At 42.9% G+C, this 18,838-nt stretch overlaps 1 protein-coding gene across 4 annotated transcripts in view; it reads left to right on the plus strand.

Moving 5' to 3' along the window:
• Positions 1 to 18,838, plus strand: part of LOC145344813 (uncharacterized) — a 1,415,987-nt gene that overhangs the window by 1,231,697 nt on the left and 165,452 nt on the right. For all 4 annotated transcript variants that reach the window (XM_080191980.1, XM_080191983.1, XM_080191981.1 and 1 more), the window contains one exon: positions 1,837 to 2,096. In XM_080191980.1, coding sequence (XP_080048106.1) covers positions 1,837 to 2,096 — 260 coding nt within the window. The remainder of the gene's footprint in view (positions 1 to 1,836; positions 2,097 to 18,838) is intronic.

An 18,838-nucleotide genomic window follows, 5' to 3' on the forward strand; every position in this document is an offset into this window, starting at 1 on the left:
TTTTTCCTTTGGAAAGAATGGAAAGACTTGCATTTGCATGGCACACTTTCATGTTCCAAACTGCTTTACAATCAATGAAGTGTTGTCATTGTTAGAATGTAGGAAATTCAGCAGCTAATTTGTGCACAGCAAGCTCCTACAAACAGCAGTGCGACAATGGCCAGATAATTACTATTTTGTATGAACTGAGCGATAAAGAAAAGTCCAAGTTACTGTTTGCAACCCATCTGATTTTTTCAAAATAATGGAATCTTCTGTTACCACCTGAGAGGACATGTAAGGTTTAAGGTCTGATCCAAAAGGTGGCACCTCTAATAGTGCAGCACTCCCACAGTGCTGCACTCGAGTGTCTGCCTAGGTTACGAACTCAAATCTCAGGAGTAAGATTTGAGCCCGCAACTTTGCGTCTCAACAGTGAGATTGCTATCAATTGGCTGGTGCCGATATCACTTTGAAACTTTCATCCATCATTTACCCTGAAATGGAAACTCGCTGCTTTTGTTTTAGCGGGATATTGTTGTGTGGTGAGTGGGTCAGTGGGTGTGAAATCCAGATGCCCACGCCAATCTGATTGACTTGCAGCTTCCAAGGGTGGGACTTGCATCTGAGCGAGGATGGAAATCTCACTTGCTGCCAATCAACACTCAGTTGAGGGTGAAATGGCAGCAGGCCTGTCAGAGTGGGCCTGTGGGAGTGAGCGGGGATGCATTCTCTGTTGACTCTTTGCATGGTAGGAGCTCAATCCCCTGCCATCTGTAAACCCAGGGATGAAAGATGTTTGTTTTATGGGGTGGGGGGGACACAGCAGGTTGGGTACACTGAAGAATCTATGAGCTTCTTTCCTTACAGGAGGAGATTTTTAATAGACCTGTTCAAAATGATAAATGGTTTTAATGAAGTAAGTAAAGCAAAATGGTTTCCAATGACAAGAGTCAGTCACCAGTAGACAGATTTAATGCAATTGGCAAGTGAGGAACTGAGGAGGACTTTTTACGGAATTTATTATGATATGGAATGACAGAGTGGTGCAAACAGATTCAATAATAACCTTCAAAAGAGAATGAAATAAATTTACCTGAAAGAGAGGAAAACATGTATTGCTATATGACTATGAGAAAAGAGCCAGGAAGTGGAACTAATTGGACAGCTCTTTCAAATAACTGGCACACAGAGCAGCTAAATGGCCTCCTTCTGTGGTGCAAAATATTTTAAATCAGTTTATTTTATTGTGAATTGTTATCAATTTATTACTCCATTAACCACTGAAATTAGGTTGATGTGAAAGTTGCCATATGCAAAAAGAATGCCTGCAGCGTGCTCTCGATACAGATCAGAGAAGCAATTCTTACATCCCTTAGGCAGATCAGCCCAATAAATAGTGCAAAGCCACCAGTAGGAATATTTGAAGAGAATGTCTTGAAAATATGGAAATAAAATTGGTGCCTTGTTCCAGTTGAAGTTTTCAATCGAGAAAAGGAAACTTGTGTTTAGCACTTTGCTTAGAATTGGAGAGTATTTGAGCTGTTGAGCAATGTATCCTTTTGGTGCTTAATGGAGTAAAAAAAAACCTAATGTTATAATCAACATTTTTATGTCTTTATATTTCTTTTGATGGAAATGTTTTGTCTTCCTGAACTGCTGAAATTAAATATTGGCGAAGCTTCACATTTATGTTTCGGTATCTTCGATATTTCATATCAGCTCCGTTTCAGTCAGGTGCCTGAAACACTGCTGGAATGTTTTAACTTCTTTCATCATTGTCAGGATGTAGCATAGCTGCCCATTGCCAAGTGATTCATTGCACTAAAGACCTTTATTTCCAATATCTTCTGGCAGCTGTGTTTGTACTCCAGGCTGGGGAGGGTCAGCCTGCGCAGAGGATATGAACGAATGTGATTCCAATCCCTGTCGGGCTGGTGCTACCTGTTTCGAACCTGCTGAACCTGGGAAGTTTGAATGCCTCTGCCCTCCATTCTTCGCTGGTGACCTGTGTGAACAGCCGTACGACCCCTGTGACTTCCCCCACAGCCCGTGCAGAAGCAATTCCACCTGCATCACACAAAGCAACGGGACTGCTCTTTGCAGCTGCCAACCAGGTGAGAAAAAGAACTGCTGACGTTCAAGTGTTCAGTCAGAAATAGGGGCAACAAAGGCATGGAGATTTTGGCCGTGTATTTGGACTCCTGATTGGCCCCATTTGCTGATCTCCCTCAATTTCCCACCTCCCTGATTTCTTAATCTTCACTTCACCTAGAAACTACCTGACGACTAATTTTAGTGACATGAGTTGAGAACCTTGGAGGCATTCTTCGGGCCTATCTGTTCTGACTCTGGCAGCCTGCTCTGCTCCCACTATCTTGCCTTCTGTTTTATTTCTTCCATATATTTTCAAAAATATCAATCCGAGGTCTCGGGGCCCTTACTGAATCATCTTGATTTTATTCATCGTTTAGCTTTAATCTTAGGACAGCTGGCAGGATGGCCTTTTGATTAGTTTGCAATGAGAAAGGATGCCCCAACATTATTCACCAGGAGGCACAAGCCCCACTTTAAGCTGCCTTTAGAGTCCCAAAAACAGAATTCAGACAGTTCACCCTGACCTCGGGAAACTGATTTTTGTCCTCACACCAAATTACGTTCACCCAACCGCCACACTACCCATCGCTGGTGAGACTGGCGAATTCCATCCATTGAGATAAGGCCATAACCTTGTGACTCAGAGATCAGAGTGGTACCAACACCTGATCCCTCAGCCAACAGCAAAACTAAAACAATACCTCGTCATCAAATTTGTTGCTAACTATGGGTTCTTACGTAGAACATAGAACACTGCAGCACAAACAGGCCCTTCGGCCCACAAGTTACACTAATCATATCCCTACCTACCAGGCCTATCTATAACCCTCAATCCCATTAAATCCCATGTACTCATCCAGAAGTCTCTTAAAAGACCCTAACGAATTTGCCTCCACCACCACCGACAGCAGCCGATTCCACTCACCCATCACCCTCTGAGTGAAAGACTTACCCCTGACATCTCCTCTGTACCTGCTCCCCAGCACCTTAAACCTGTGTCCTCTCGTTCTTGTTGTGCACTGCCTGCCTGCTCCCCTTTCCTTACACATGCAAAAGCGGGCTGCTCTCTCTACTCACTAGAGTTGTTGATAAATACAAATTCTGCTTTTTACTTCTTCCAAAACTGAGGAGGATTTTCCGCCCACCCTTCCACCTGCCATAGAGAATTCCACCCCTGGCATGATGTCACGTTGGTAAAGTTTCCAACGGGTTTTGTGCAATGGGAAACTGCCAAACAGAACCTGCTGGAGGGATATAAGCCCCACAGGGGAGAGAGTCTTGCCAGGACAGAGCCCCAGCATTGCTCCCAGCACTATGTAATCCTGTTAAGGGGCACTGCAAGGGGGCAATGCCAAAGGTGGAGGGCACTTTCCAACTGGGGAGATTTCACCACATGTATAACTGACAATGATAAGGCTATTAAATCTAAATCTGATCAATTTGGCTTACCTCAAAGTTCATTCCTACTTATTAAGGCAAATAATGTAGCACTGCACAGAGATAGCACGGAAGGTGAGTTGCTTTGATTTAGAACATAGAACACTACAGCACAAACAGGCCCTTCGGCCCACAAGTTGCGCCAATCATACCTACCTACCAGGCTTATCAATAACCCTCAATCCCATTAAATCCCATGTACTCATCCAGAAGTCTCTTAAAAGACCCCAACGAGTTCACCTCTACCACCACTGATGGCAGCCGATTCCACTCACTCAGCACCCTCTGAGTGAAAAACCTACCCCTGTCGTCTCCTCTGTACCTACTCCCCAGCACCTTAAAGCTGTGTCCTCACGTAGCGACCATTTCAGCCCTGGGAAATAGCCTCCGAGAATCCACCCTACTATACCTCTCAACATCTTATAAACCTCTATTAGGTCGCCTCTCATCCTTCGTCTCTCCAGGGAGAAAAGATCTAGCTCCCTCAACCTATTTTGTAAAGAATAGATCAGAGGGACTGAATATTATCCTCCTGTGGCATGCAATTCTAAGATTCTGGAACTCTTGTGAAGATTGGCCCCAATCTGCAGAAATGTTCCCAATTGATAAAAATTCAATTCACCTTTTTATATGTAAAATAGCTCTGCTGTAAATGAAAAAATGGATGTCTTGTTTTGAGTGATTCAAATACAGACTGTTTCAAAGTTTTTGTCATGCTATGCAATTGGCCCATCATCTGTTAAGTTTAACAAACAGATTGGTTCAAATATGGACAGGTAAGAAAGAGTCCCAATCACAATATGGGCAGGTATATGAAGCTACCAATCATAAACAATGCCAAAAATAACACTAGCTGGCATTTCTACCATGCCTTTAATGTAATGTATTCCAAGGCATTTCTCAGCAACGCTATCAAAACAAAATGTGGCATCAAGACATGTAAAGTGACATGAGGACAAGTGACTAAAAGCCTGGTCAGAGGTAAATTTTAAGGAATTTCTTGAAGGAGGAGAGAAAGGTGGATATGCAGTGATATTTTGGGAGGGAATTCCAGAGTTTAGGTCAGGGACTACTGAAGGCCTAATGGAGTGCCTAATGGGCCGGAACTGGAATAGTGCAGAGGCATTGGAGACTGGAGTATGGATACCACAGAGATGGCAGAGGTGAAGGTTCATACGGACCATTTACAGACAAGGATGATTTTTTCATGCATTCATGAAACATAGAAACATAGAACATTACAGCGCAGAACAGGCCCTTCGGCCCACGATGTTGCGCCGACCAGTTACAAAAACAATGACCCACTAGCCTATACCAATCCCTTTTCGTCCATAAACCTATCCAGAGATCTCTTAAACGCCCCCAAACTAGGCACATTTACAACTGCAGCAGGCAGGGCATTCCAATCCCTCACCACCCGCTGAGTAAAGAACCTACCCCTGACATCCGTCCTGTAGCTACCCCCCCTTAATTTAAAGCCATGCCCCCTCGTGCTAGCTTTCTCCATCCGAGGAAAAAGGCTATCACTATCCACCCTATCTAAACCTCTAATCATCTTATATGTTTCAATAAGATCCCCTCTTAGCCGCCTTCTTTCCAACGAAAACAACCCTAAATCCCTCAGTCTCTCCTCATAGGACCTCCCCACCATACCGGGCAACATCCTAGTAAACCTCCTCTGCACCCTCTCCAAAGCCTCCACATCCTTCTTGTAATGTGGGGACCAGAACTGCACACAGTACTCCAAGTGCGGCCGCACCAGAGTAGTGTACAGTTGCAACATTACGCTGCGACTCCTAAATTCAATCCCCCTACCAATAAACGCCAAGACACCGTACGCCTTCTTAACAACCTTATCTACTTGATTCCCAACTTTCAGGGATCTATGTACACATACACCTAGATCCCTCTGTTCATCCACACTATTCAAAGTCCTCCCGTTAGCCCTATACTCGACACATCTGTTGCTCCTACCAAAGTGAATTACCTCACACTTCTCCGCATTAAATTCCATCCGCCACCTCTCGGCCCAGCTCTGCAACCTATCTAAGTCTCCCTGCAGACTATGACACCCTTCCTCACAATCTACCACACCTCCGACTTTGGTGTCATCAGCAAATTTACTAATCCACCCAACTATACCCTCATCCAGATCACTAATAAAGATTACAAACAGCAGTGGCCCCAAAACAGATCCCTGAGGCACACCACTCGTAACTGAACTCCATGACGAATACTTACCATCAACCACCACCCTCTGTCTCCTATCCGCGAGCCAATTCCTGATCCAATTCCCTAGATCACCCCCAATCCCATACATTTTCTGCAGAAGCCTACCATGGTGAACCTTATCGAACGCCTTACTAAAATCCATATATACCACGTCAACTGCCTTACCCCCATCCACCTCTTTGGTCACCTTCCCATTGGTGCCTAGGCCAGCATTTGTTGCCCATCTCTAATCCTACTCCCGTTCCCTGATCACGCCATCCCTATCACCCGATCACCCCCAATTCCATTTCCCAATGACCCCTCCCACTTCACTTCACTTCCAAACGGGTTTTTCACATTTATCAACCACTCTTCTTTGTTGCTCTGCCCAATTACGTAGACCAAAAAAATAGAAGTCCTGAAGTTTCTTTGGCCCGATTAATGTAAGAACACATTAATCATGGTAGGAAGAGGATAAGTGCATGAATTGGAGTTGCATTGGGCACAACCACACTGACATCAAATTATGTGGCTGCCATAATAGAGGAAAGATGTGCAACATATTGGCCATGTATATGACATTACCATGCAACACAAATGCCGCCTTGTTAATAGAAGAAAATTCTGTGAGATAAAAAGAGGATGCATCCAAATCATGATTGCCACTCAACCCTCCCTTGCAGCTCTTCCAATTACGTAACTTGGGGGCTCATGTCCTGGATAGCTCTTTAAAAATTTTACATCTAGGACAAAAGAAAGCATTGCAATGGAATGCATGGTTCAATAGTAGGATGGGAATGTATGAATGACATTGCAGTATACATGCTCAGAAATGTCAACTGTTGGGGTCCTGGACCAGAATCCCAAATTACATTAGAAAGCCAGATTTGACCTCTACATTTTTTTCTATTTGGCATAAATATAAGAATAGGATGCTTCACTCCAAGAGTAATTCCACTGACAAATTCAGAATATTTTATAGTAAAACAAACTTTATTTAATAACACAGTTTAGCCGTAACCCTAACAAATGAAACAGCTTAACTGTTACCCATTGAACAACATTTAAACATGAAAAGAAACAACACTAATTTCTAACTTATTACTATTTCCATTCCAAATAAGCAACATTCCTCTTACTGACTCAATATCCACTTCAAATGCAGTTAGCAACCATAAATATACTTGCATAGCGTCTTGAAGCTTTCAGAGAGATTTTGTAGAGAAAACAGTTTACAGACCCTGTCTTTAAACAAACTCCAGCCATACTGGAAGCTATTTCTCTCCTCCCATTGGCCACATTATCACATGACCCTGTCAACCAACCTAATCAAAACTCCTATGGGAATCCTTCATCTATAAACACAAATCCACCATCTCTCTCCTAAGTAAACACTACATGGCTATAATGAGTAATTACCTTGCTCTCCCAGCATCTGTGCTGTATTTCTGCCAGACATATTCGGTCCACCTTGTTGTCAAACGAGGGGCATGCACACGGTGGGTCGTGCGTGGGCTGCTCTTGGATGTTTCGAGAGTGGCCTAGCACTTCGCATCGTGGTGTGTGCTTAAACCTGGACCAGCAGATGGGCACCACAGCAGCTCAGTGACTATCACCGCTAGCTGTGCAGATACATGGATTTGGGCCAGTGTCTGTGGGAGTTTGCGCATTCTCCCTGTGGTTGCGTGGGTTTCCTCCGGGTGCTCCGGTTTCCTCCCACACCCCAAAGATGTGCTCTTAGGCTGATTGGTGTACCAAATTGACCCTACACTATTCTCCCCTGAATCTGGTTACAATAGGGGTACCATTCGCATACACACGGGGCAAGGTAGGTGTAGGAAAAATGCTTTGTTAAGATGGCGGCGCGGGCTCGTTGGGCCGAAGGGCCTGTTTCCCGTGCTGGGTTGTTCTTTGTTCTTTATACTGACTATCTGTAAAATAAAAGCTAAACTTCAAAACACCCCCTTTAAACATACAAACGATTTTATATATATTATATATATAAAAGTACAATATTTCTTGAAGATCTTAAAAGGGGCAGAACATCATTTGGTTCAGATCATCCCAGCATTAACACCATCCCACCTACAAAATCGTCTGCCCAAATGGGGCAATTTCTCAGTGTCAACACTCATTGGCACATGATGTTAGAATGAAAGTAGAACCCCACAGAGCCTCTTTGCAAAAGATTACTTATTAATTGCTGTGGCACAGTAGAATTGCAACAGGCCAGAACAGGGCTGGCAGGAGAGAGGGATGTTAAGTGCACAGTGTCCACAACACATAATGGAGCCCCGTTGGTATTCTAGTGAACCAAGTGAATAATTTTAAATAGTCAAAAACATTTAATAAATTGTAAAATTCACATAATCTTAAATGGAGTGAATCATGTGTTGCATGAATATAACTTAATTTTCCTCAAAATTTGAATTGTATTACATATTGCCATGAAGGAAAGGTCAGTAAGTAATGTATTGCGTATACTTGAACTGTAATGAGGCATGTTTATACTTGAGTTAGTCAGGGCAATGCTTTTATAGTTTCCCATTTTCAGTTAAGTTAGTTATCTCATCAGTGATGCCGAAGAGCATTGCTCAGATAATAATGTTTCAAAAAGAGTTTACGAAGAAAACAATGCTATTTGGCTATGACGGGAAATAAATTATTCTACAGGCGTTCTCCAAGCTTCGGGACCATTGCATTTCATAATGCAAATTTCTATATGACTTGTAGAGCAACAATTTTGCATCTATTGAAAGTAGTTTTTGCATAACATCTATTCTTAACAGTCACATTTTTTCCACACAGCAAATATGTAAATTTATGCAGAAAAAGAGCCTTCGAATTTCAGACAATTTGGTATTGAAATCTGCTAACTTATTGAATTCGTCTACTTGAAGATGAAAATATTTTGGGGTCTTTCATTTTTCTTTGCTATGGAAATGGTTGTTCGTGTACAGCTCTATTCTTCTTAAATTTGTCCCAAAAAAGCTTTAGAGAGAGGGAGTTTTGACCATCTGGACTTCAAATACACCTGACCAAATAATGAAGAGCATCAGATGAAACCAGTGGAAACCAGTGTTGCCACACAAAATGTAAAGCATTTCCTCTTTGTTCCCTCATCTACTATAGTTACACTATCTGAGGAATTAAACATTAAAGCTGAGGTGCATTGACAAGGATATAATAGAACTCAGAATGAACACTGTAGTCATCTCTGAAAGGTGTCCTTTATTAAATGGAAGAGAAGCTTGATATCTCAGTCCCTTGCTCAAGGCTGTGGGCTATGCTGGAAAGGGCCACTTTTATTCCCTTCAGTATGTTATGAACATAGCACCTTGTAGCCCAGAGCAAGGCCAAGTGACTCATCCCATCTGTGATAGTTCTGTGCTGGAACCATCCAAAACCTAGTGTCAATGGTGAGTGATCATCCTCAAACTAATATATCAACTATTCAAGAATATTCACTGTCAGAATTGTGAGTGATTCACCTTCCCTTGGTGCAAACCTGTACATTGATCAATTTAGTGAAAAATTTGGTTCAAAACATTTGTCTCTTCTTTGGCTGATTTGCACAACAAGTTAAAGATTACCCAGTTATGCCTTTTAACAAGTCACGGGCGATTGATAACCCCTATCAGCTGAACATGGAACATAACATTAACAGACATGCCACAATGTCGGCTGTATTGCCAATGCTTCTTCCCTAATGTGATTACTCAGGTAGGTGACACCAGATCATTACACAATACCAAATCGTTCAATGTCATGGCACCAAATCATTCATAACCACACACCAAATCATTCGTAACCACAACTCACATGCGTGGGCAATCATGTCTTACAAATTTGTTATAATTCTTTGATGACGTGACCAGGAGGTTGATGAGGGCAGGGTGGTAGACATAGTCTATATGGACTTCAGTAAGGCCTTTGATAAAGTTACAGTTTGATAAATGTTACATCACATGGAATCCAGGGAGATCTGGCAAATTAGAGATACAGTTGGTTTGATAGTAGGAAGCAGAGGGAATGGTGGAAGGATGCTTGTTGAACTGGAGGTATGTGATGAGTGGTGTACCTCAGGGATCAGCACTGGGCCCCTTGCTGCTATCTACGTCAACGATTTGGATGAGAATGTATAAGGCATGATCAGTAAGTTTGCAGATAACATTAAAATAAGTGGTATTGTACACAGTGAGGAAGGTTATCAAATATTGCAGCAAGATCTTGAGGGTAGGCCAAGAAATGGCAAATGGAGTTCAATACAGATAAGTGTAAGATGTTGCACTTTGGGAAGTCAAATCAAGGAGGGACTTTCATAGTGAATGGTAGGACTTTGGAGAATATTGTGGAACAGACTTTGGATGTCAGGTGCACAGTTCTCTAAACGTAGAGTCACGTGTAGATAGGGCAGTGAAGAAAGCTGGCTTTCATCAATCAGAATGTTGAGTATAGAAGTTGGGAAGTTATGTTGCAGTTGTACAGGACGTTGGGGAGGCTTCACTTGGAGTATTGTGTTCAGTTTTGGTTGCCTTGCTATAGGAAATGTATTATTAAACTGGAGAGAGTGCAGAAGAGATTTACAAGGATGATGCCAGAGCATCCTTCTCCATAGGGAGAGATTAGACAGGTTAGGACTTTTTTTTTTGTAGTGTAGGAGACTGACAGGTGATTTTGTAGAGACGTATAAAATCATGAGAGATATATGGATAGGGTGAATGCACTCAGTCTTTTTCCCAGGGTTGGGGAATCAAGAACTAGAGGGCATAGGTTTAAATTAAGAGGGGGAAGAATGAATGGGAACCTGAGGAGCAACTTGCTTACACAGAGGGTGGTACATGTGTGGAATGAATTGCCAGAGGAAGTGGTTGAGGCAGAGGCATTGACAACATCTAAAAGGCATTTGAATAGATACATGGATAGGAAAGGTTTAGAGGGATATGGGCCAAATGCAGGCAAATAGGATTAGCTTAGATGGACATTTTGCTCGGCATGGACCAATTTGGGCTGAAGATTCTATGATTTTATGAACACTAAATAATTTGGAACTACAATGCCAACTCACTCATAACCACAATGCCAAATGACTCGTAGCCACAACACCAAATCACTCGTAACCACAACAACACCAAATCACTCTTACCCACAACAACACCAAATCACTCGTACCCACAATACCAAATCAATCGTAACCAAAACACTAAATCATTCATAATTTCGGCACCAAATCATTCACAAGCATGACTCCAATTCATTCCTTCAAAGTGGGAAACATCCTCTCAGCTCTTACCCAATTAAACCCCCATAGTAACTGAGATTTTTCAGTAAAATCACCTCTCATTCTTCTAAACTCCAATGATTTTAGGCTCCAATCTGCTCAATCTTTCCCTACAAGACAATCCCTTCATTCCAGGAGTCAGCTGATGGAATCTTCTCTGACCTGTCTCCAATACAATTACAGCTATCCTTAAGTAAGGAGACCTAACAGTACACAGCCGTACTCTAAGTGAACCTCATCCATGCCGTTGCAGTTACAGTAGGACAGGAAAGTCAAGTTAAGGTGAATGACCTTGCAATAAAGACCTGCATTCCATTTACCTTGGAAAAAAGCAAATTACTGTGGATGTTGGAACCTGAAACCAAAAGAGAAAATGCTGGAAAATCTCAAGCGGTCTGGCAGCATCTGTAAGGAGGGAAAAGAGCTGATGTTTCGATTCCAGGTTACCCTTTGCCAAAGCTAAAAGGCCTAGAAAGTGTGAGATATTTATACTGCAGGGTGAGGGAATAAAAGATGAGCCATAGCCACAGAAACCAGGAAAACCAGTTAACAGCTGTCCACAGAGAGAATAAAGGATATGAATGGCCAAATGGCAGAGAAGCTGTAAGATGTGACAGATGAAGATGTTGGGAGCAGGGGTGGGAGGGGGGTAGGAAAGACGGGACAGAGGTAGAATGTAGAAAAGGGGAAGCGGGGGGTGGAATAAGGGAAGAGGGATGAAGTGGGGGGGGGGAGAGAGGGATGGAAGTAAAATGAAGAAAGACAATAAAGAAATAAGAGGTAGAGAGTAGAAAAAAAATTCAATAAAATAGAATGGAAACAAAGTGGCCGACGTGGGGTAGACCAAGTCATCTGAAGTTGTTGAATTCGATATTGAGACTGGAAGGCTGTAAAGTGCCTAGTCGGAAGTTGAGATGCTGTTCCTCCAGTTTGCGTTGAGCTTCACTGGAACATTGCAGCAAGCCAAAGTATGGGCATGGGAGCAGGATCGTGTGTTAAAATGGCAAGCAGTCCTAAGGTCAGAGTCCTAATTGTGCACAGACCAAAGCGATCACCCAGTCTACATTTAGTCTCTCCTACATAGAGGAGAGCACATTGGGAACAATGAATGCAATGCACCAAACTGAAAGAGGTGTAAGTGAAACATTGCTTAACCTGGAATGAATGTTTTGGACCTTGGATGGTGAGCATAGAAGAAGTAAAGGGCCAGGTGTAACACCTTCTGCGATTGCATGGGAAGATGCCATGAATGATGAGAGAGGTGTGGGTATAATGGAGGAGTGAACCAGGTTATCCCAGAGGGAACGGCCTCTGCAGAATGCTGACAGAGGGAATGAGGGAAGATGTGTTTGGTGATGGCATCATGCAGGAGTTGGCGAAAATGACGGAGAATTGTGCTTTGCATGTGGAGGCTGGTGGGATGAAATGTGAGAACAAGGGAGACTTTATCCTTGTTCTGGGAGGGACGGGAGGGTTTGAGGGTTTTGGCGCAGGAGATGGACTGCGCGCTGTTGAGGACTCTGTCGACAAGTGTTGATGGGAATCCACGAACGAGGAAAAAGGAGCACATATTAGAAGCACCACTATGGAAAGTGGCATCATTGGGACAAATACGACAGAGGCAAAGGGGCTGGTTAGGTGCATTGACACGAACAGGCATGACAGTGTGGCAACTAGGGGAACTTCACAGTAACTTCATTGCAGTGTAAATGTAAGCCTTCCTTGTGACTAATAAATAAACATCAACTTTAATTTGAGAATACATCACTTGTGCTGCTTTTTAATCATAAAAGGCTGCTCAATAAATGCTAGATTCTTTTTATACAATACATTCGATAGCCTTGGGATATCTCAAAGTGTTTAAGCGCCATAATGAATTTGGCAGCATTAGTAATGGATAGAATTTGCATTTTGAACCTCAGTTCAGGTTGCCAAAGTTCTGCACAATCTTATTTAGCCTGCAATTGGCGGCTAGAATCAGTGAGCAGTGGAGCAGACTTTATGGCAGGGCTGAGACTAGTAGCTTCACTCTTTCAGATTTTCCATTGCAAGAACTTGTCACTTACCCATGACTTAAAGTGGGATTGGCAATCTGACAATTCAGATGTGATTTTGATAAGGGGGGGTGGAGGTATAGCCACGATTGTCACCAAGATATAAATGGAAGCTGACCAACATTCCCACCACTTGCAAGCCTGGGAATGGTGACATTAAACATGGGGAGGGTCTAAAGCCTCTGAGCAATCAATAGGTGGCACGGAGTAGGAGCAACATGGGTAGCCATTGCGAGTGATCCATTAGGATTCTGATTGGAAAGCCAGGAAGGGAATCACACAAGGGCAGTCCCAAAGAGTCAGACTGCAGAGGTGAGTCAGCCGACGAAAGCAAAGAAAGAGTCTGGTGGCTCTGACATCCATCATTATGAAGTTCTTCGAAAGGTTAGTCATGGCACAAATCAATTTCAGCCTCCCAGATTGTCTGGATCCACTACAGTTCACCTACCACTGCAACAGTTCCACAGCAGATGCCATTTCCCTAGCCCTGCACTTAACTCAAAGTAACAAGACACCGATGTCAGACTGGAGATCAGCCTTCAACACCACTATTCCTACAAAACTCATCTCTCTGTGGCCTGAGGCTCAGCTCCTCACTCTGCAAGTAGATCCTGAACTTCTGAATCCACAGATTACAATCAGTAAGGATAGGCCACAACACCTCCTTCATGATCATCCTTAACACCAGTGCCCCACAAGGCTGTGTCTTATTATAATCCTTATACATCTATGTCTGTGTGGCCAAGATCCCCCCAACTCGATTTTCAAGTTTGCTGATGACACCACCGTAGTGAGTCGGATTTCAAACAATGATACGACAGAGTACAGGAATGGGATAGAGAATCTGGTGAATTGGTACATTGACAATAATCTCTCTCTCAATGTCAACCAAGTGAGGGCGATCGTCACTGACTTCAGGAAGCATAATGGAGGGCGTGCCCCTGTCTACATCAATGGGGAAGAAGTAGAAATGGTCAAGAGCTTCAAGTGTTATATGTCCAGATACTAATAACCTGCCCTGATCTCTCCATGACAACACTGTAGTTAAGAAAGCCCACCAACACCTCTACTTTCTCAGGACATTTGCCATGTCTGCTACAACTTTCACCAACTTTTGCCTGGTATGGTGGGGAGGTCCTATGAGGAGAGACTGAGGGATTTAGGGTTGTTTTCGTTGGAAAGAAGGCGGCTAAGAGGGGATCTTATTGAAATATATAAGATGATTAGAGGTTTAGATAGGGTGGATAGTGATAGCCTTTTTCCTAGGATGGAGAAAGCTAGCACGAGGGGGCATGGCTTTAAATTAAGGGGGGGTAGCTACAGGACGGATGTCAGGGGTAGGTTCTTTACCCAGCGGGTGGTGAGGGATTGGAATGCCCTGCCTGCTGCAGTTGTAAATGCGTCTAGTTTGGGGGCGTTTAAGAGATCTCTGGATAGGTTTATGGACGAAAAGGGATTGGTATAGGCTAGTGGGTCATTGTTTTTGTAACTGGTCGGCGCAACATCGTGGGCCGAAGGGCCTGTTCTGCGCTGTAATGTTCTATGTTCTATGTTCTATGTTTAACTTCTACTTCACTCTTCAAGTGAAAGGAAAAGAGGTTTAGTTTGAATGGACATTGTGATAGTTTTAAAGAACCTAAACAGAACTTGTGCCATCAAATCCCTATTTGGCGATGCCATGAATGGTTGGTGTTCATCCAATCCAACTTCAATTCTTCTTCTGATTAAAAGGCAATGCATTTGAAGACTGATTTGAAAACTGACTCTCACCTTGTACACATTGTACCTTTTTCTTTGGGAAGTTCTGGGATGATGTTTGGCTGGAAGTCCCTTCAGTTCAAGTGAGAATTCAGTAATGAGGAGAACCAGTGAGCATGCCAGATCACCTCAGTTCTACCTTTAAGAATTCCCCCTGTGTCAATCCACTTCCAAAATATTGAGGAGACTTCAACAAGGCAATGGGTTGGACCATCAACATTATCCTTTTGAGTAGTCATTCTCAGGTTTTCTGCTTACACCCGATTGAGGTGCTACAGATGATTATGACGGAACCCTGAAGTTAGAGCTGGGTTGTTCAGTATTTAGATCATTCTTCTTCACCCCACTCACTTCATAACAGCAAAGCTATTGAGAAATAACATTTCAGAACTGAATTAGATAGATTATTGGCAGACAAGAGTGTTCAAGGATATGAAACAAAGGTGGCTGATGGAATTAATGTATGATCTCACGAAATGGTAGACAAGCTCAAAGCTCTAAATAGCCTCCACCTCTCCCATGTTCCTACACACAAATATTATTTGTTCAATAATGAGCAGGACTTTCCTTCTCCTCTGGTGTCAACAGGGTTTCCCATTGAAGGCACCCTCCCACTACCGGAAAACCCCTGGCAGCGGTACGCTGTCAGCGGGACCATAAGGTCCCACTGGCGTGAACGGCAGCATGATTTCAATCAAAGTCTTAGAAGAGTGTGTTTCTTTTCCTCGACTGTCAAATGAAGTTCTAACTAAAACTTAGCAGTTTGCAGTCAGTAATAGGGTGATTCTGTAACAGGAGAACTTCAAGTAGCATTGCTTGTGAGACAGCACTCAATGCCCAAGTAAATATGAAGTTCAACTGAGTGACTTGATGGAAACTTCAGGAAAATATTTTGTTTGACACAGTGCAGAACAAGTTCTCTTGCTCCGCACGTGTATTTGGGTTCCTCCCCCTCAGCTTTGGATGCCATACGTCTCAAAACAGATTCTCCATGCCTGCTCTGACCCTTTTTTTCTTCACTTCTTGCCTGATCTTTCTCCACTTTGTTAATTGGGTCCCACCAGAAAGATCCGTTGAGGGGCAAAAGTTTTGGAAGTGAACGTGTCCAGCAGTTCCTGGAGTAAATGCCGTCATTTAATGAACAGGGCATCTTCAGTTCAGAAACTCGTGCAAGAAAGTAAGATTCAGTTATTCTCCCAGACCAGTTATTCCGAGCAGGTATTTAAAGGGTACACAGAAGAGAGAGTATTTTGTTATCATGCAACCAACAGTAATTGCATTTTTCTTGGAATTTGAATTTAACAAATTCATAACTGCTTCAGGAGACCAGCAGGAGGCTGAAGGATGCCTGAATGTCACATTGGCTGTTCCGACATTGCTATACATTTAATCTGATTGGACTACAGGGGTTTCTTGAGAATGACAGTGCTGCTTGTAGCTAAATTCATTTATTTTTTTGACTTGACGTGGAAGATCCGAACAGTTATTTTGATGTTTGTCATAAATGGTGGAAGATCCTGTAAAACTTCCAGCCAACATGGCGGTGGTTATCAATGCAACTCTATAAGCATTCTGTACTTCTGTATTGATCCAATGGTGGAGGCTTTAGAAGGAAAAGTTACCATATTCAGAATGTGTAACTAATATTTTCTGTCAAGAGTACAAAGTCAAGGAATGAAATTTGATGGTAAATTATTTGAGCAGGCAATAAGAAACACAAGCCCAATATCTTCTTTAAAAAAATTGCCAGGGTGAGATCACCATTGATTAACAACTTGAGGCCTAAGCTTGAATGATTTGCAGAAGCAGTGACTCCAAATGGTTGTACTTAAATGTGCCTATTAACCTGACACCTGGACCATTGGATATAATCGAGGAAATTACATTCCCATTTTCTGGCCTTTTGCCTGATTGAAAACTGAAGCAGGATCTTAGGAAGCAAGAAACTACTACACTTTCAAATAAAAGCTGTGAAAGCTTGTCAGAAAAACATCTAGGTGTGGCAGTCACATCATTGGTTTTAGATTTTCCAAGGAACAACTTATTAATTGTGTTTTGCTTATGAAGAATGATATTGAGTCATACAGCGCTGAAATGGGCCATCAGCCCAGCATGTCTGCTGCTCATCAAATACCAAGTTATACTAATCCCATTTACCAGCATCAGTTGTGTATGCCTTGGCAATTTAAATGTTGGGAGAGTACAACGTCCTCTATTTCACCAAATATACTTTATGTGATAGAGGCCTGCTGAAGTCTACTAGGTTGTTAGTGTGACAACTACCCCACTCCCCCCCTCGAAGGACTGACATGGGGAATCTCTGGTTAACCTGCTGTTGGGCTCTAACCCATTGAAGGAACGGGTGATGTGACCCAGGATCAGGGGTGAGCTGAGCAGGAACTGTCCCAAGAGGGCCCTTGTCATTTGGAGTGTGGAGCAATAGACTGCATAAAAAATGGCTGTTCCCTGACTCCTGACTATGGAGTAGTTCTTGGGGGAGCCCCTCAGTATGAGGGACTTTAGCAACTTCTAGTAGGTCTCATAGAATTTTATCTGATTTGATTTATTGTTGTCACGTGCACAGTGAAAACTGTTTTTTCTTGTGGACTACAGACAAAGCATACCATCATAGAGTACATTGGGGGGATGGAAAGGAGAGGGTGCATAATGTAGTGTTACAGTCATAGCTAGGGTGTAGCGAGAAATCAACTTAATATAAGGTAGGTCCATTTAAAAGTCTGATGGCAGCAGGGAAGAAGCTGTTATTGATTTGCTTTGTGTGTGACCTCAAACTTTTGTATCTTTTTCCCAACAGAAGAAGGTGGAAGAGAATATGTCCGGGGGGTATGGGTTCCTTGATTTTGCTGGCTGCTTTTCTGAGATAGTGGGAAGATTAGAAAGTATAAATGGATGGAAGGTTTATTTGAGTGATGAACCTTTTGTAGTTTGTTGTGGTCTTGGACAGAGCAGGAGCCATACCAAGCAGTGATACATCCAGAAAGGATAGTGTACCTGTAAAGGTTGGTGAGAGTCGTAGTGGACATACCAAATTTCCTGAGCCCCCTGGGAAAGTAGAAGTGTTTGTGACTTTCTTAACTATAGCGTTATTGTGGAGGGAACAGGACAGATTGTTGTTGATCTGAACACCTAGAAACTTGAAGGTCTTGACCATTTCCACTTCACTCCTGTTGATGTAGACAGGGGCATCTCATCCACTATGCTTCCTAAGATTGATGACTATGTCCTTGTTTTACTGACATCAAGGGAGAGATTATTGTTACACCAATTCACCAGATTCACTCTCTCTTTCCTGTTCTTTGTCTCATCCTTGTTTGTGATCCGACCCACTACGATGGTGTCATTGGCAAATTTAAAAATCGAGTTGGAAGGGAATTTAGCCACATAGTCATTGGTGTATAAGGAGTATAGTAAGGGTCTGAAGACACAGCCAGGCAGGTCACCAATATTGAGAATAATCGTGAGGATGGTGTCGTTGCCTATCCTTACTGATTGCTGTGGGTTAGGAAGTCTAGGATCCTGTCACAGAGAGATGGTCCTAACTCGAGGCCACAGAATTTGGAAATAAGTGTTGTAGGGATGATGGCGTTGAAGGCTGAGCTGTGGTCAATAAATAGCTGTCTGACATAAGTGTCTGTTTTAACCGATGTTCCATGGTTGAGTGTAGGGCCAGGGAGATGTCGTCTGCATTGGACCTGTTGCGGTGAAAGGCAAACTGTAGTGGATGCAGGCAATCTGGGAAGACCAGAGTTGCTGTGTGCCATGATCAACCTTTCGAAGCATTTTGTGATGATTGATGTCAGAGCCACCGGGCGGTAATCATTAAAGCACACTGCCTGGCTTTTCTTTGGTACAGAGATGATGATCGTCTTCTTGAAACAGATAGGGTCCTCAAGTCGGTATAAGGAGAAGTTAAAAATGTCAGTGAGTTACTCCGCCAGCTAGTCCATGCAGGATCTGAGTGCTCACCTGGGTACCTCATTCAGGCCAGTCGCTTTCCGTG

This window comes from Carcharhinus amblyrhynchos, chromosome 7, assembly GCF_965287045.1.
Source record: "Carcharhinus amblyrhynchos chromosome 7, sCarAmb.v2.hapA, whole genome shotgun sequence".
Classification (NCBI taxonomy): Eukaryota; Metazoa; Chordata; class Chondrichthyes; order Carcharhiniformes; family Carcharhinidae; genus Carcharhinus; species Carcharhinus amblyrhynchos.